General features: G+C 31.0%; 2 protein-coding genes across 15 annotated transcripts in view; both read left to right on the top strand.

Annotated features, from left to right (window-relative positions):
• The window catches only part of LOC143256077 (uncharacterized), a 135,735-nt gene that overhangs the window by 55,977 nt on the left and 60,055 nt on the right, over positions 1-19,703 (top strand). For all 14 annotated transcript variants that reach the window (XR_013031037.1, XR_013031036.1, XM_076512812.1 and 11 more), the window contains 2 exons: positions 11,112-11,291; positions 11,708-12,010. Coding sequence is in view for 12 of the 14 variants with exons in the window: in XM_076512812.1 (XP_076368927.1) it covers positions 11,112-11,291; positions 11,708-12,010 (483 nt within the window). In the remaining 2 variants the exon portion in view is untranslated. The remainder of the gene's footprint in view (positions 1-11,111; positions 11,292-11,707; positions 12,011-19,703) is intronic.
• On the top strand, positions 13-11,073 carry LOC143256103 (uncharacterized). Its single transcript, XM_076512857.1, has 2 exons — positions 13-7,595; positions 7,812-11,073. The coding sequence occupies exons 1-2, from the start codon at positions 7,458-7,460 to the stop codon at positions 8,100-8,102; spliced, it is 429 nt and encodes a 142-aa protein (XP_076368972.1). The 5' UTR covers positions 13-7,457; the 3' UTR covers positions 8,103-11,073.

Here is a 19,703-nt window from a genome sequence, read left to right as displayed (position 1 = left end):
TTGGTGCAGTAAGAAAAAATTCAGCTACAAGCTTCTCTTGCTTTATATTGTTCTTCTTATTTTTGTACTAACATATTGTACCACATTAAATTGTATTATTTGACATAATATTTCTAACACTTAAGTATCAATAACATCAGAAGCAACTTTCTGTTTGTTTAGTTAACACAGCTGTTATACTTTATTTTGCTGTAAATATTATGGTGTTCATAATATAATAGTATTTTATGTAATTAGAATTTTGAAAAGGCTGTATTACCACAAGTACATTTATAAAAGATTTCTAATGTCTTTAAGCTGAAATGTATTATTGATCATTTTACAGGTATAATATTTTATTATTTTTTCAATCAACTTTCATAAATTAAGTAGTTCACTTACAATATAAATTGGAAACAGATTATTTAGAGATGTTAGTTCATTTATGAATATAAATAGTTATTTATTGTAAAAATCACTAATTGTTTTCTTCAATCCTATTGCATGTTTGTCTGTAAAAGAATAATACAATTATCTGTTTCTTGCTGATTTTAGAAAAGTCTCAGTAATGCTATCAATTAACTGTACAAAAAAATTGTTTTTGTTTTGTAAAGAAAACCTTTTATATTTTCTACTTCTTCATGGAAATCCGAAAAATGAATAGTGTGATACTCATTGAATAAAATTATAAATTAAATTATTCTTGGATTTTAAAGGTACAAAATTGTCAAAAAAAATTCTCTGTACATGTTGGTGTTTTAACTTCTTTCTTACTTAATTTCAATACTGCTTTTCCTAAGTTAACTGTCTTAGTATCTAAAAAACAAAATATTAACAGTTTGTTCTTCAATTGTACATTTAATATTGTTGTGTTGACTTAAAATAATTTTGAAATTAATGAATAACAAGTTTTCTTTCAAAAACTATGAAGATATCATCAACTGATCTATATTATAATGTTTAAATCAGTTGCAACAATTTTCTAGTAACCTTCTTTCATGATAACTTAAAAACAAATTAACTAAATCTGGTGGAACTAGAACTTGATGACATTCCATCAAATTGTTCATAATGACAACTATTAAAACAAAAACTACTCTTTGGTGTCAGATTTTGATATCTTAATAAAAACAGGACTTGTTTTAATACTGCCAACAATACCAGAATTTTGGAAAAGTAATTTACTACTCAACTCTGTTTTTCAGTACAATATACTATCTCTCTCACAAAAAGCTTTCTCATTTAGTACTGTCTTCTATCAATTAAATTTTTTTCAATTTTAACTCCCACGTTTTTACTTATGAATATCTACATGCAAGTGAGCATGCAACAACCCTCCACTAGTAGGAGTGTAATACTACCTGTATTTTAACTAGTACCCTCTCTAATAATAGTGTTAAATACTATATATTTAAAAATGGATGGTATGGATAGAGAAAGCACTAATAGAGGAGCGAACAACGTTTGAATCTTCTTCGATCATTGAAAGGTTCACAAAAAAAAAAAAAATTACTGACTGGTAGCTGACCACATGTTTGAAAGCGGTTGTGTAATTGAGTGTATACCTATATAGGTAATATATCCAACATTAGATGTTGGATATATTATTTATATAGGTATAAAGATGTTCCTTTGTATTGGTTTATTTTGGGTTTAAGTTGTTGTGTAAGTAAGGCTTCTTTAATTTTGCATTTGTTTATGTTTGTTTCTTTATTTACATAGTATTTGGGTGTTTTCTACGGTTATGTTGTGTTTATTTGATTTGCAATGTTCGAAAACGTGTGAAGATGACTTTTTGTGTTGTTTGAATCTGCTTTCCATTTTTCTACTTGTTTCTCCAATATAGAAGTCGTGGCAGTTATCACATTGTATTTTATAAATAATGTTGGTGTGGCGTTTGTTAGTCTAGTTTTTACATAGTATAGACCTCAGTTTTGTGCCTGGTTTTTGAATAAATTTGGTATTAACTGGAATGTCATATTTTGTTACTAGTTTTTGCCAAATGTTGGTTATTTGTCTGCTGATGTCAGGAATATATGGTATGCAGCAGTATATGGTTTCGTGATTTTTTGATTCGTGAGATATATTTACTTTAGTTGGTTGATTTTGCTTTTTGTCTATGTGTGTGCAAATAATGTTTTCTATGGTTTGTGGAGGAAACTTATTGATGTTGATGAAGTATTGTTTTATTTTGTCTAATTCATCCTTAATTTTATCTGGTGAGCTTAGTTTTATGGCTGTGTTTATTTGGTTTCTTAGTATGTTGAGTTTTTGTTTTGTTTCTTGAACTGAGTCCCAAGGAATGTATAGTCCAGTATGTGTGATTTTTCGGTGGATTTCTGTTTTAAATTGTGTATCGGTTCTTGTAATTTTGAAGTTAAGAAATGATATTTGATTGCTTTCTTCCTGTTCACATGTGAAGTTAATGTTGGTATGTATAGAGGTAATGTGATTGAAAAAATTAAGTGTGTGTTCTGTAGATGTGAATCTTGCAGTTGTGTTGTCTACATATATGTACCAATATAGGAGTGGATGTAATGTATTAATTGCTTGTGTTTTAACTTGTGATAACAATATTGGTCAGAACTGGTGATACTGGATTGCCCATGCCTAGACCATTTGTTTGTATATAGTTGTGGTTGTATTGAACATGAAGTTTGTCTTCATCATGGTGAATTTTATGAGGGTTGCCAGTTGGTTGCTGGGAATGTCTGTTGATGGGTTAGGGTCTTGGATATGGAGTTCTTAGGCTATCTTTCAGGCTTCAGTGTTTGGGACTTCTTAAGAGTGTTTGTTTTTGCTCACTTTTTATGTTTTCACTTGGTGCATTTTTTCTCAGTACTTTTTGTTAAATTTGTTTAGAGCTTATACGTTTGTAAGTATAAGTATAACTGTAAGCACTCACAGTTTCAAGTTGTTACAACTACCACTGATGTTGTTTCACCTGCATATTTATTGACTATGTTTTTGGGGTTGGTCCCACAATTATTGGCCAATCACTGGCTTCTCATTTGTCCTGTGGACCTGCTCCTCAATTACTTTGCTGTCTGTTACCCATTTTGGGCTTTATTCATTTGTACTTGGGTCAGGGCCAGTGGGGGCCAGACTCTTCAACTTTACCCATGTTTACAGGTCATTTCCAGTCAATTGAAGGGTTTTGGAGGTCTGGTCCTCTGCTTCCTGTTATCTTCCTTCCAGTTTCTTTTTCTTGGGATCCTTTTTCATGTCAAAAAGGTGCTATTAAACAAGATTTTTCTTGTCATAGGTTTTATTCTCATCTCTTTCAAAAAAAAAGAAAAAGGTAAGACTGGTGCCCAGTGATGGATTCATTGTCTATAAACTGATTACTCATAATTTCAGAGTTCACCATTAAGTTGTATTTAGTTCTACATTGTGATTTAACTCCAAACTTGTTGATGATGAAGGCCAATGTATCTTATGGATACATACCTCCTTCTTCCTCTCTCCTTGGCATGCTAAGATTTCTTTTGTTTTGTTCCTCTTGAATGTGTTTTGCACTTTCAGGCACTCTATTTGATCCTTGGCTCCCTGTGTGTTCTAGATCAGACCAATATTACTACAGAGTTTTTTGCTTGTTCGTAAAACACAAGCAGATTCTCTCAGCTAGAATTAGATTATTATCAACATGATTATCTTTGTATTTGGTTTTTACTTGTGTTCTATCAATAGTTCAGACCTCTTCTTGGTGAGTTGTGTCGGTGGCATTATATTGGCTGGCTTAAAGGTGGTTTCCACTTCTAAGATGACTATTGGTGTCATCTCATCACCTATTCATTTTCCATATGTTATCTTTCCTCAACAGTGCTTTATGTTAATTTGTGGCTTTTGTCTATTTCTTTGCCAAATAGTCTGGATTTTTCATGTGTGTTGTCATGTTGATTTAATTTCCATCATTATCGGCAGTTTCTCAGTGTAATTGGGCTATGTATCACTCTTGGTATATACTCAGATTATTGTTCTTTACGAACCACCATTCCTCAGTTGTCATATTTTTTCACTTGTCTTTATGACAGGTGCCTATCAGTTTCCTCTGTTGCAGGTTACAGGGTTGCTTTATCTTCCACTTTTTGGTTTACTGAATTTGCTTGTGTTCCACTTTCCTATCTATATTCTTCCCTTCATTTTCCATTGCTTGACATTGCCCAATCTGCTTCTCTTTCAGTTTGGAACGTTAGTGTTGTTCTTCATGCTTATATTCATTCTCCATTTGATCCTTTGTCATATTGTTCATTATGTCACTTTTCTTTGAATTTTTATTTCTGTTGTCAGTATGTGATTACTGTTGTTCTGATGTTTCTGCAGTCAACATTCAACTTATTCAATGCATCTTAGGTTCTCTTTTTTATGACTGTTCTTTCATACCACAGGCTTTGGCTTTTTGGAAGCGTAATTCTACTTTTACTTCAACTTCCCTCCGTCTCCAAACTTTATGACTGTTCATAATCTGATCACCTCCTTTGCCTGTTCAGGATTTTTTGAATGGTATGTGATGCACTGTTCTGTTCTGTAGTTCCTGTTACTCTTATGGGATAGATTTACCAGGTGAATAACCTGGGGTGTTCTTCCCTTTCTCTGGATAATTGCTGCTTTTTTTTTTTTTCTGTTCTCCTCCAGTCACCATTCTGCACAGCTCTGTTTTTTTATGACTTGTAAATATTCAATTTCTTTCTGTTTTCCTTGCAGGAGCTTCTTTCTTACAGGTTATGAATCCTACTCTCTGGCAAAGTGATGTTTGACCTGGTATACCTTGTTTAAAATTCATACTGTCCCTCCTGTGATCAAGTTAGATGACTATAACATTGAGGCTTTTCCTACTGCAGACCTATGTACAACTCGGATGGCACAAGGTATTGAGTGATTGACTTGTCCAATTGTCGTCTACGCATTCATGCCAACATTTCGTACATGACAATCATCACATTACAAGTTCATTCTATATACATTGTAGAGATGAGGTGTTCTGTGGGACTCATTGTAGTTATATTTTGTGATTTTTTGCTTCATAAATATGTTTGTCCTGGTTTGTACACTCATGGACTTGGGTAAAGTAGGCAGTGATTACTGCTCATCTCTTATGCTCCATTACATTGAGGCTTTTCCTACTATAGGCCTGTTGTATAATTCCAGACATCACAAGGTGTTGGTTGATAGACTTATCTTCTTGGCAGCTCTAATTTTCAAAATAGTGTAGTGGATGACTCCAATATCATATTTTCAATGCTGTTGTTGTCTGGGCTCTCCAATGCATTCTCCTAACCCCCTTCCTCTTATGGAGTATGAGAGTCTTTGCCACTTACAAGTTCATAGCTGCTAGGGTGGTACACCATGGACATTGTCACTCAGTTGAGATTAGGTTGGTAGCATTCTGCTGGTGTTGATGTGTGCCCTCCCTACTGTGGATCTGATGTACATTTCCAGATGCTGCCAGGTGTTGGTTGTAGGACTCTGCCATTTCTATACATATCTGTTACAGTTTGCTTCTCTAAATGAAACATTCTACCTATCTACTATCCTTTGTATTTCAGCTCTTGGTGGATAAGGTGTTGGTTGCAAGTGGTACAGTGAAATATATATTCATGTGTGTGTGTGGCTGATACCCTCTTCCTGTTGTGAACTGGATGATAAATTTCCGAAACTGCCAAGTTTAGACTGGAGATGCAATACCAAATTTTGGTCCCTCTTCCAACTGTCCACCAGACTTTTAGTACTTTATGGTTTTGGTTGGAAGCTGGATGAGATGCATGATTTCCCATTGACTGGATCATACATTCCCAGTGTCACCAAGGTTTGGACCAGAGATTAACACCTCCTGACTTCTCCGTACTTTCTCTCATCTGGGCCAGGTGGTTAAGGCACTTGACTCATAATTTGAGGGTTGTGGGTTTGAATCCCCATCACACCAAACATGCTTGCCTTTCAGCCGTGGGGGTATTATAATGTGATGGTCAATCCCACTGTTTATTGGTAAAAAAGTAGTGCAAGTATTGGTGGTGGATGGTGATGACTAGCTATTTTCTCTCTAGTCTTATGCTGCTAAGTTAGGGATGGCTAATGCAGATAACTGAGTAGATAATTGTATCCTCAGCCCTCTGCCATTTGAATTCCATTTCTAGCTTTTTGTGATAGGAGGTAAGATATTATTTCAGAAATTAACATTTTCCTAAACTGAAAATGTATTTCCAATAGATATTTACCTCTTCTCTTGTTTCCCACCTGTCTTCCCTATTTACAGTTGACTTGGTCATGACCTATCTTGAAGTGATTAAAGTTGTATTAGTAGAGATGTTGTTAGTTACAATAAGGTTATTATTGCACTTACTTTGTTAGAGGGTTCCTGCATGATTATTTGCATGTAGATATGTAGAAGGAAGTTAGAGTTCCAAGGCTAGTGGCTAGGAAAATATTTATGCCAATATAAGGTAGTACTAACTGAGAAAGTATTTTGTGAGAGGTGGTAAATGTCTTGTGGACATACATTTTCAGTTTAGGAAAATTTTAACACTTCCTTTAACAGTAAATTTTATATAAGAACTTGGTGTTTAGCCTATCAGTATAGAGAGGTTTGTCAAAAATTAGTTTAGACATGCCTTTGGAAAACTCAACTGCTTTTAGGTTTCCTCTAGCCGTTAGCCACATCGCCATTGGTGAAAAGAAACAGCCTGGTCTTGGATGGTTTGAACAGCTTTTGTGGTTTTTATTGCCATCCACACCATTAATGATAACAAATGACCAGAGACACCCCCCAGCGAGTTGAAGAAACAAGAAACGTCTTTAAAAACTACAAAACTGATTGTAATCTATATTTTCTTTATATATGTATTTTTATGATTTCAGGGATATGACAACTAACATATTAAATTAAAAAAAATTATTACTCAGCTGTGCTAATGAATTTTTTTATTTTAATTTCTTATGCTACATGTTTGATTCTGCCTGTGGTACACAAACAGTAATCAGAGAAAACCTGACTTTTGTCAAACCAACATATGGTCTGTATCAAAGTAAAATCCCAAGTTTTGTTTGACACGTGTTTGAATTGAGATCATGACAGTTCCTAGATCAGATAAAAAGATGTCTAAACAGTTAGATATATCAAATTTTTTCAAAAGAAGGTCGAAGCAACAACATCAACTGACGGTGGGAAATCCACTTCCAAAAGAAAAGACAGCTCTAAAGAAACTGTAGCTTGCAGCAGTGATCAGACTGCCAGTGTGAAGAAAAAATATGCCTGTGATTTTCACAGAGTTGTTAAAGAAACTTGGTTTTCACAGTTTCCTTGGCTGGAACATGTTTCCCAACAAAATACATTTCATTGCAAATTATGCAGGGACAACAAGAATACAAATATTTATGCCACCACTGGGAAAACTGCTACTAAGTCGAAAAAAGACAATTTGGTGAAGCACGCACGGTCAGAAGATCATCACAGTGCAGTAGCATCACAAGTTTTGAAGGACATGTTAGCTGCTGCTGTGAATGTGTATGTGGGGTGTAAAGGTGGCATTCAGGCACAGATGGCCACATTACTTGTACAAGCAAAGGAAGCCATCCCAACTGTGAAGTTTCATTCCCTCCTTTCACTACAACTATTCAAAGTAAGGATATTCTTCATTCTATTATTAATAAGATACTTTCTGTTTTCTACAGTATTTTCTTAAAACAAAAGGCAATTTGACAATTTTCTAAAAGTGAAACATTTTAAAAATATCTATCAAAAATTAAGTAGCTAACCAACTCTTCCAACTATCTTTGTTTATTACTTTAATTGGTGGTCTTATTTCAAAACACAAGTTCTTATATATTTTTAACAGGGAGTGACCTCTCTAAAGAAACTACAGACTCAGTCACAAAATGGAACAGAGAGCTTCATATACACCCACAGCCAGTCTCTGAATGATATGTACAGTGCCCTAAATCATGTAGTTCAGGATGAAATGCAGGCAGACTTTTGGGCATTGCCTTTCCCATTTTTTGCTCTTGAAGCAGATGAAGCAACTGATGCAGAAAACACCTCTATACTGATAATTTATATCAGATATCTGAAAAGTACAGATCAGCTGCTGAGTCATTTGTTGAAGAGGTGGTCACAAGACTACAAATAGCATTCCCAGACACTAACATCATGTCATTTTTTTCAATATTTAGCCCATGTTACAGCAGAGCAGTATCTGATGAGGATGATCTGAAGAAACTCATCCAGCACTTCTCTCCTTTTGTCAATGAGGATGAGGCACTGACTGAATGGCTGCTATTAAGGAACATAATGGAACAGGATGCTCACAAAAACAGAAACATGAAAATCTTCTACAAGGAATACATCCACTAGACCTGTCAAACTTTTCCAAATCTGTCTCAGCTTGCAGCAGTTGGATTAATAATTCATTACATCTGTTGACTATGAGCTGGGAATTTGCAGGTACAACAGCATCAAAACAGATGCCAGGAGCATTCTGTCTGTGGCAAAGACAGAAATGTTACTGAACTTAACCATGGAGTCCAAACCTTTAGATCATTTTAACTTTGACTCTGCATTCAGATACTTGGTCACTCACAAAGACAGATGTGGGTAGCATTCCCTGTTGAAGAAATGTGCTTCGGAACCTCATGTGTCAACTTCTACCACATCTTCTATTGAGAATGATTTGGCTGAAGAGCTGCCATTGGATTTACCTACTTACTAGTCATGCTACCGTATTCTAGTTTTAAGTCTTTTTTTTTGTTTCTGTGTTACTTTGAGAAATGTATCTCTTTATTTTCCTCTTTATCTTTTTTTTTTTTGGAGGGGAATATTGCTGGTGGAATAAAAAAATAGTACAAAACTTAATGTCTTGTAGATTTTCACATAATTGCAACTATTTTTTACTGAATGAAATTGATACATATTAAAAGTCATGTACCACACAGTTTTTGGTGACCTAAAATCGTGGCTAAACAACTGTTACTGTGGCTAAAAGAAAACTACTTTGTTTAGCCACAGTGGCTAATAGATTTTTTTTTCTAGTAGAATCCTAGTGTTTGCTGTTGTAAATTCATTAGATTTGAGGAAACCTACACTGATTTATGAGTGAAGGTACCTGTAAAATAACACAAATGGTCTAATAGAACAATTTAATTTAGGTCTTTTAGGTCATCTGTAAAATATTCTATGAAGAGAACGAACTGGTCTACTTTCGTTGCTATAGGATAAGATTCTAATTTTTTAAATTTAGCATTATCATTTAAAATAGCCAAATCCTTATGAATGTAATATGTTTTATTCAAAATTACTACACCACTATGTTTGTTCAGGTTAAGAGTTGTTAAAAGTAACTCGTGCTAAGATGTCTTATAACCCAGAATTCTTGAGATAAATTTTGTGAATTTTCTTGGGGTCTATAATATCCTAAAAACACTTTAAGATTAGTGACTAAATTATCAAGTGAAACATTTTCTTCACTTAGTGGTATACATTTCAATTTCTATTATAATTGCTGAATATATACAAAATGTTCCACATAAATGTTTTTAGAAGTAATAAACTTTAAGCCTATTGATAATACCCTTTTCTTTCCACTTGAATTAGCTTTTAATGTAAAAAGCTATAAATAACCTGTGAAGGGTCTTAAAAAGTAAGCACACAAAACTTTTCATTTTTTTAACTTACACAACTTTTTTATTTGTTTTAATCCTGTTTAATCATTCAAAGTCTTTTTAGTTTTATGACATTCAGTCATATCATACAAAGGTTTAAAATCCAAATTTGAGATCACTTTTAAATTTTCTACATCACTTATTTCATTTGAGACTGTTTATGTACATATAGTGTATAAATCAATTCTAATTTTAGAAACTTATTCTGTAAATATCTACAAATTGTGGTTACCTAATTTAAACTTTAGAAACCTTGGAACCAAACTGTATTGTACACATTCATTAAAAAATTAACATGCAGTCTAGCTTTCTGTTGTTTTATGAAAAGTCTATCAACTATCCTAAATTTTTTCAATACATATTCATTATACATTTTCCAAATAATATATACAAATGAAATGTTTCAAGGTAAATATTATAATTATTGAGATTATATATGTAATTTCTCAAATTGTTAGACTTCTTCACAAATACAACACTTGTTATTAGAAGAAAAAGAAAATATCTCAATAGAATAAATATAAAGTAAATACATATACATACAGTTAAACATAAAAATAAATTTGATATTTATTTGAAGAGTCAGTTCAACAATATTAAGTTTACAGTTGAAGAACAAACTGTTAACATTTTAGATACCAAGATAATTAACTTAGAATGAAATTTTGAGGGCTCTACAATTCATTGTTTGAGCTCAGAAATTAAATAAGATATGCCAAATAAACTGTATAATTAATCTGCCATTCTTCATCTCTGTTTGCAAGACTGTGACATTGTAATTACAACCAGAGATTTCAGAGTATTGGGAATTGCAACCAGTGAAGCAATGCTTTATGCTAAAGAAAACTTGTTGATACACAGGTTGTGTCCTGAGTTGAATATAAATCAAACAGTAGCATCTTTGCCTTTAAAACTGTAAATTGATATAGGCTTATGTTCAATTTGAAGTCAGTCTAGATAGAAAAAACAAATGGTTATTTAAATTTATTTCATATTTTTTGTAGTGGTTAAATTGACCAACCACATAGAGTTAGGGTAGAGTAAATAACAGCTAAACTATAAAGTTTTATTGAGAAAACCTTTGAAAATTATTTAGGAGATTTTAGAGACTATGAATATGAAGTTTGACAATTTTCAGAAGAAAGTGTGTTACATTTAATGTGAAAGTCACTTTATACTCATTCAACACTTTTAATTCCATATATTCATGGAGAAATGTGCAGTGAAAATACTTCATTAAAACTTCTTATTTTTTATCTACAAAAGACTTGATGCTAACTGAAAGCTTGCAGAATTTGTAAAGATAGAAAAAGTTTATTAGAAGTTATAGTATGGAAACAATACTGGTCATTTTGTGGTCGTGATTTTGGCCAATTTAACTGAACTTGTAGTAGAAGTCTTAATTTTATGTGTATTGTTTTATGCATAGATATTAGTAGTTAGAACAAATTAAAAATTAAAAAATTGTAAATTTTCTGAAGGAGAATCACATACAAGAAATTGTGAATGAAAAGGAGCAACTTCAAGGACAGTTACAGCAGTTGAAAGTAACTATTGAGGAATTGCAGCAATCAAAGACAAAACTTGATGAGATAGAAGCTGAGAAGCAAGAGGCATGCAGGAGTATACAGAAGCTTCAGGGTGATCTTTTAGAGTTACAGGTCTGTTTTGAGTTAACTTATTTGAAGATTTTTGTATTTGATACTCTGCTTCATAGTTTAATGGTTGCTTGTTTCTTAAAAGGGAAGAGAGACAGATGCATTCACATATCTGACATGTACATTTATTGCTAAATAATTTTTCTTTTTAATTGCAACCATTTCAGATATTAACAATATAATGTAGTAGATTACATTTTATAGCTTTTTTTCTAATCAGTACTTATAATTATTACATGGAAGTGACATTTGTTTTAAAATTAGTTAACTTTAAAAATGCTTCTTATCTGATTTAGAAATCATAGGTATTAAGAGAATACTTATGACTTTGATATTTTATTTAAAATATCAAGTGTTTTTTTGTATCATTATAAATCAAGATAGTTATGTAAAATAATTATTCACTAAAACATTGATAGAAAGAACATCAACAATATGAAGAAATGAAAATTTCAATGGCAGCCCAAAGTTCTGAAAACCAACGACTACATCGACAACAGGAAATCCAGAAGAGGAAAATGCAGGAAATGCAGGAAGATATAGATAATGTAGAAGCAGAAAATCAATATTTAAAACAAATAGTTGACAACCTTCGGGCAAATACACACAAACTACAAGAAATGGAAAGAGAGGCAACCAACTTGGAGGGAGACAATCATAAGCTTGAGCAGAAGAAAAAGAGTCTGGAGAAAGAAGTTGCACGTTTGAAGCATTCCATTGAGGTATCTTGACTGAATATTTTTTGAAAGTTTGCTTACTGAAAGTTTTGTATTTAGAGTTGAATACATTTTAACATGAGTAACCAAACTTTTATTACTTATTAATTGTAAATATTACATAGGTTATGTTTTACTTAATTTATTGAGCTTTTGTTTATCATAGTTGTTTACAATAAAAGTCTCAAAAGTACTTTTGTAAAATATTTTTCTCAGTAATCTGAAAGCACATGCCGTTCTTAACATAGCTAACATGTTATATTTTTTAAGTTTTTCTTCTATTATAAAGTAGTTCTCATCATATTTTTACTAATTTGTTCTGTTAGTAGACATTTTTGAAAAGCACATTCATTATTGATAAAACAGTTTGTTAGTTTACTAATACTCATCACCATTAAAACTATACTTTGGTATAATATACTTGCTGTGCTACGCATGTAGTTTTGAATGATTTTCATTTAAGATTAATTCAAATTAACAAATATGAATATTTATTAGTTTAAAATGAAAGTAAAGCACGCTATTTACAGAGATGTTTATTTTAAACATACAACAGTCTTGTAACGTTTACAAGATACTTGTGATACATATTCCGAGTTACATATAATTTCAATGTTACAAGGTCAATGAAAATGAAATTTTTGTACATATAATATACAGAGTTAATACAGTTTAGATATTTTCTATACCAAGACAATGTATAATAAACATGTCTTTCTTTCATCCCACTGAATTAACTTTTATAAATGAAACAGGAACTAAAAACAAAATATATACTTTTGTTAGACATTCAAATCTGTGAGGTATTTTATTTAGAGTTGATGTATGGATTTATTTTTAGATTTTATTATTAAAGTCATTTATGCTTATATTTTCTATGAATTGTTATAAAACTGTAATAAGGCTAATAATGGAACATTTAAGTGTTGTTTTATGCAGGCATATCGTGCATTTTCTACCTTATAGTGTGATAGCAATTAAAAATTATTTAATTTAATTTTAATCTATGTAGTTTTTATATAAAAGTAGTTCAGAAAACCATTGTTATTTTTGTTTTAATTACCCTTTTTCCTTTGTTCTCATTGAGATAACATCTGATTTACCTGTAGGATATTGCTTGAACTTCACATTGTGAAGGTAGGTCAACAACAGCAATATCTTTCAGTGGCTGAATAGGTGATATCTAGAGGCCTTAACTATGTTGTATGAGGATGATCAATCACATACTATTATGAGTATATCCAACATTTCGTTTTATGTAAGAAGCATTGAATTGATGCAGTACTATTTGGTTTTCAATTTGAGTAATCAGTCAGTGAAATGATATCGTAATAGACAAATTCAGTTTAGTGATTCACAGATACACTTAAAGGTAACAATCCATTGTCTTACCAAATACCTTGATTTGTATTTTGACCTTGAATATAAAAATAACTTTCACTTTATGGTAAATGTGCAATCTGTTTATTTTCATAGTTAAATTCAGACTTTTTTATTATCCTGACTGGTTTTTCAATTATAAAATGAATCTAATGCTCGTGTACAAATCTGTTTTATCTGAGAATACCACAGTGTGAAGACTCGGTTAGGTCTATGGTTGGAACATTTTCTACATTAATATAATGATTTTTCTGAGAAATTAAATAGTATTAGATTTACAGAGAGAATTTGTGTTTGATAGGTCAATTTTGTATATTGCTCATTTATTCTATTTCTTGTTACAATAAAATCTATTGCAATTTTGTGGAAAAGCATCTTATTTGTAATAATCAGGAAACATTAGAACACTATAAATAATGAATTGTGATTAATCTATAAATGAAGAGTATGCTGAGCTTGAATATTATAATCAACTCCATTCTGTTCTTAACAATACAGTTGTAACTCCCCAAATCTGAGGTTACTAAACTATGATATATTGCATATTTAAGCAAGGGACTGTATACTTGACTATTGTTTGTAAACTGTGATATGTTTTATGGTTAAACAAGTGACACTATGCTTCATTATTGTTCATAAAGTGTGGTACGTCTTATAGTTAGACAAGAGAATAATTATTCTTTGTAAAATTTGATAGACTTCAGGGTTAAGTGAGAGACTGAGAGACAGTGCATTTCATTGTTGCTTGTAAAATGGAATAGGTTTTATGCCTAAAAAAGTGACTATGTTCTTTATTGCTTGCTAGCTGTAATTTTGTTTGGTTAAACAAGTTGCTATGTGTTTCTTTATTTTTTAAACTGTGATAAATCTTATGATTAACCAATGACTGTATGTTTTATTATTGTTTATAAAGTGTGATAAGTTTTTTGGTTAAAAAAGTGGCTGTGTTCATTATTGGTTATGAACTGTGACAGGTCTTATGGTTAAAAAGTGGGTGTGTGTTCATTATTCTAGTAAACTGTAGTAGGCTTTATGGTTAAACAGTTAAATGTTTTTTCATTATTGTTTCTACATGTGATAGGTTTTATGGTTGAACAAGTGATTGCGTGTTCATTACTCAAGTAAACTGTGGTATATTTTATGGTTAAACAATTAACTATGTCCCCATTATTGTTTCTGCATGGTTGAGAAGGTGACTGTGTGGTCATTATTAAACAATTGATTGCATGATCATTATTATTTGTAAACTGATAAGTTTTGTAGCTAGACAAGTGAAACTGTTAGGTCTTATGGTTAAAGAAGTGATTGTGTTTATCATTTTTTTTTGTATATTGTGATAAGTCATATGATTAAAAATGACTGTGGTGTATTATAATTTGTAAACTGTGGGAGTTTTTTTATTCTTGAAGAAGGGTCTGTGTACTTTTTTTTTGTAATGTGTGATGAGCCATATGATTACACAGCTGACTATATGGTTCAGGCAACTGTGATAGGTTTTGCAATTAAACAAGTGTTTTAATGTAGGACGTAAAAGTTATAGGTCTTATGATTACACAAGTGACTGTCTGTTTATTGTTATTTGCAAACTGTGATAGGTTTGTTAGTTAGAAAAGTGAAACTGTGTTAAGTGTTGGGGTTAAAAAATTGATTGAGTGTTTTTCATTTTTTGTAAACTGGTAAGTCTCATGAATAAACAAGTGACTGTATGATTCATCGTTGTTTGAAAGTGGGACGGGTCTTATGGTTAAGTAAGTGACTGTATGCCTCATTATTTTTTGTAAACTGTGATAGGTTTTTGTATTTAAACAAGTGACTGTGTACTTTATTTGTGTTTCTTAAGTGTGATAAGTCATATGATTAAAGAATTGACTGTGTGACTCATTGTTTGTAAATTGTGATAGGTTTTGTAATTGAACAAGTGATTGTGTTGTCATTATTGTATAAACTGTTATAGGTTGTATGGGTGCTTTAATATAGGTTGAAATGTTATAGGTCTTGTGGTTGCACAAGTTACAATGATCCATTGTCATGTGTAAACTAATGATTATTATGGTTATAAAAGTGAGTGTCTGCTCCATTATTGTTCATAAATTGTGATGTTTATTGTTAAACTAGTGACTGTGTTCATTATTGTTTGAAAATATAAGTTGTATGATTAAACAAGTGACTGTATGCTTCATTATTGTTTATAAACTAGTGGGTATTATGATTAATCAAGTGACTGCATACCTTATTATTTTTAAACTTTGATACATCTTATGATTAAATAAATGACTGCATACTTCATTATTGTTTGTAAACTTTGCTAGGCTTTAGAATTAAATAAGTAACTGTGTTTTTCATTGTTTGTAAACTGTGATAGATCTTACTATTAAACAAGTGACAGCTTACTTCATTATTACTTATATGCTGTTATAAGTGATATGGTTAAAGAATATACTAAGAGAATGCTCATTTCATTATTGTTTGTAAATTGTGATTGGTTTTATTATTAAACAAGTGACTGTATTTCTTATTGTTTGTAAACTGTGATAGTATTTATGGTTAAACAAGTGATTGTGTTCTTCATTATTGTTCATAAACTGATAGGTCTTATGGTTAAACAAGTGATTATGTGTTCATTATTGTTTCTAAACTGATAGTTTTTAGTTAGGCAAGTGAACCTTTTATGTCTTATTATTAAAGAAATGACTCCTTGCTTATCGTTTTTTGTAAACTATGATAAGTCTTATGAATAAACAAGTGACTGTATGCCTCATTTTTGTTTGAATGAAGGATAGGTCTGAAGGTTAAGTAAGTGACTGTATGGCTCATTGTAAACTGTGATAGGTTTTATTCTTAAACAAGTGACTATTTCATTAGTTTTTGTAAAGCATGGTAAGTCATATGATTCAATAAATTACTGCATTGATCATTTATGTTTGAAAACTGTGATAATGTTTGCAATTAAACAAGTGACTGTGTGTGTTTATTATTGTGTAAAGTGTTATAGGTTGGATGGTTAAAAAAAATGACTGGGTACTTTTAATATAGGTTAAATGTATAGGTCCTTTGGTTACATAAGTCACTGATTCATTATAATTTGTGAACTAATAGCTATTATGGTTATAAAAGTGACTGTTTACTTCACTATTCTTCATAAATTGTGATGTCTTATGATTAAACAAGTGATGGTACACCTCATTGTTTGTAAACTGTGATAGGTCTTATGGTTAAACCAGTAACTGTATGCTTCATTGTTGTTTGTAAATTGATAGTTTTTATAGGTAAACTAGTGACTCACTGTTTCATTGTTGTTAGTAAACTGAGAGATCGTATGGTATAACAAATCTTTGTGGTCATTAATGTTTGTAAGCTGTGACAGGTCATATGGTTAAACAAGTAACTATGTATGTCATTATTGTTTATAAAATGTGTGTCTTATGATTAATGAAGAAACTAAGAGACTGCATTTCATTATTGTTTCTAAACTGATAAATCTTATTAAACAAGTTAATCTGTACTTCATTGTTGTTGGTATAGTGTTATAGGTCTTTTGAAGAAGTGATTGTATGCCTCATTATTATATATAAACTATGATAGATGTTATAATTTAAACAACTTTGTCTAATTATTTGTAAACTGTGACAGTATTAATGGATAAACAAGTGAGTATTTGTTTTTGTAAATTGTAATCAATTGTATGGTTAAACTAGTGACTGTCTGCCTCATTATTGTTCATAAGTTGTAATATTTTGTGATTAAACAAGTGATGGTATACTTCATTATTGTTCATAAGTTGTAATGTCTTATGATTAAACAAGTGATGGTATCTCGTTTATAAATAGTGATAGCTCTTACGGTTAAACAAGTGATGGTATATTGTTGTTCATAAATTGTGATAGAACTTATGGTTAAACAAGTGATGGTATATCTCATTGTTCATAAATAGTGATAGCTCTTATGGTTAAACAAGTGATGGTATATCTCATTGTTCATAAATAGTGATAGCTCTTATGGTTAAACAAGTGATGGTATATCTCATTGTTCATAAATTGTGATAACTCTTATGGTTAAACAAGTGATGGTATATCTCATTGTTCATAAATTGTGATAGCTGTTATGGTTAAACAAATAGCTGTATGCTTCATTATTGTTTGTAAACAGTGATAAGTGTTATGGTTAAATAAGTAACATTGTGCCTCATGATTGTTTCAAAGTGTGATTGGTCCTTTGGTTAATTAAGTGCCAGTGCACTTTATTATTGTTCATAAAATGATAGATCATATGTTTATAAAAATGACTATTTAGTATTTGTAAACTGTAATATATATATCTCACTATTAAAGAAATGACTGTGCACCTTATTGTTTTCAAAGTGTGATAGGTCTTTTGGTTAAATAAGTGACTATAATCCTTGTTATTGTGTGTAAACTGTAATAGGTTGTATGATTAAACAAGTCACTGTGTTTGTCATTATTTTTTGGAAAGCATATCTCATATTATTAATCAAGTGTTTGTAAATTGTGTGGCTGGCTTTGTAATTAAACAAGTGTCTGTGTGCTTCATTCTTGTCAGTAAACTATGTTAAGCCTTATTGTGAAACAAGTGTTACTACACATACATATAACATTGGAAAAAATTACTGTGCAGTTAGTACTAATATTGAATTCATGATGATATCATTAGTAATAGAGAAATTGTTATAATGACAATTTAAACCAATTTAATTATTGTTTTTTCAAGAGTAAAGATGTTAAAATTTAAATTATGTTTCAAATGAAAAAAACTGTTGTTACTTTTGCCCATAGTGAAGGCATAAACAATATCATGATCATCTGTGTGATAAATGTCACTAAATCACCAGAAGAGTGTGGAAGGAAATATTAAATATGACAGGACAGCAGATGTAAAAGTTATGGTTTTAATAACAGATTGTTTATAATTCAGCTGCAAAGATTTCATAAATGTATATTTTTTCTATCAAATAATGATTTTTTACAAATTGGGAAGAAAGAAATCTCTTACTTAGATTAAATTATTTTATTTATCCAGAATGAACTTTTTTATTGTTTGTTAACAAAAATATAAATAAATTGAAGATTAGGGAACAACATAAATTTTAAACTAATCTGCATCATCATTCAACATGATTTTTGTGTGTGAAATATAAGTATTTTAGTCTCAAAACATGTTGTGGTTTTTCTTTATTCTACTGCATCTAGAGCATTTCATTTCAAATGACTAGCAGTCATCAGCCATCATGATGAAGTTCCACCTTTTTCTGATACTTCCTCTACATTTCCCTGATGTCACGATTAATTTTTATGTGAAAATTTGTGGTTCATCTGACATTTCAGGTTGAAAACAAATCGTATCATTTCTATTGACATCAGATTCAGAATAAGATGGAACTGTATCAAGAGTCTCCAATGGAGTAGGTATTAGTACATCAGGTCTGTGAACAACAAATCTTATAGTAGATTGAAGATTCAGCTAAGAAATTTCCTTTTTATTCCGAGTGCTATAGCCTTGCACGTTAACATTAGGAAAAATAGCAGACATTTCCATGGTTTCTAGGTTCATGTCAGACCATTGGAATTCCAAAAGGCAGAGAATTTTTCTTACCTTTTGCCTATTTCTCAATTCATTAACACTAATCGTGCACACTTTATGGAGCCAATGATTTATGTTAGTCCCCATCTTTTTTTTTCCAAAATATGCATAATACATTTTTTTTGACGAATTCTGTATTATTTTGCTTTTGTTTCTTTACAACAGATTTACCACAGATGTAACAGAATATGTTTGGGTAATTTACACAACCTCTTACTTCCATAGTGTTTAATAAATAATATTAAAAAGAAATAAATAATGTAAAAGTGCATGCGCAAACAGTACTATTCAGAAATAACGTGCAGCTTGTTAACTATTTATTTGGTAGTGGTTTATGTACATCATGATTAGTCTAGAGAAATATATAACTAATGGTTGTCAATATTTTAAGTATAACAAAATGTGACCCGATTTCTATGAAAATGATTAATTTATTCCAAAGTATATATGACATTTTGTGAAAAATCTGTAGGTAATAGAGAAAAATTGATATAATTTCTGATTCAGTGTATAGGAATTAATAGGGTAAATTTTAAAATTTCAAGAAAATAAATCCATTGTAGTCCTGTGTATTTAGCAATGTTTAAAAACTGCTGTAAGAAAAGATGTGGAGTAGGAACTAAATTATATTGAATTTTTTTAATGTTGCTTTTGTTGATTTAGTATTTACACATTTGTTTGGGAGGTATCTTTTTCTTTTCACACAACATATATAATGTTAAAA

Source organism: Tachypleus tridentatus, chromosome 1 (genome assembly GCF_004210375.1).
Source record: "Tachypleus tridentatus isolate NWPU-2018 chromosome 1, ASM421037v1, whole genome shotgun sequence".
In the NCBI taxonomy this organism is placed as follows: domain Eukaryota; kingdom Metazoa; phylum Arthropoda; class Merostomata; order Xiphosura; family Limulidae; genus Tachypleus; species Tachypleus tridentatus.
The sequence above is the reverse complement of the archived record's forward strand: the minus strand, read 5'-3'. Positions and strand labels throughout refer to the sequence as shown.

Coding starts and splice junctions, on each gene's coding strand:
- LOC143256103 (XM_076512857.1), top strand. CDS start 7,458: ATGTTAGCTGCTGCTGTGAATGTGTATGTGGGGTGTAAAGGTGGCATT. Junction 7,596..7,811: donor TTTCACTACAACTATTCAAA/GTAAGGATATTC, acceptor TATTTTTAACAG/GGAGTGACCTCTCTAAAGAA.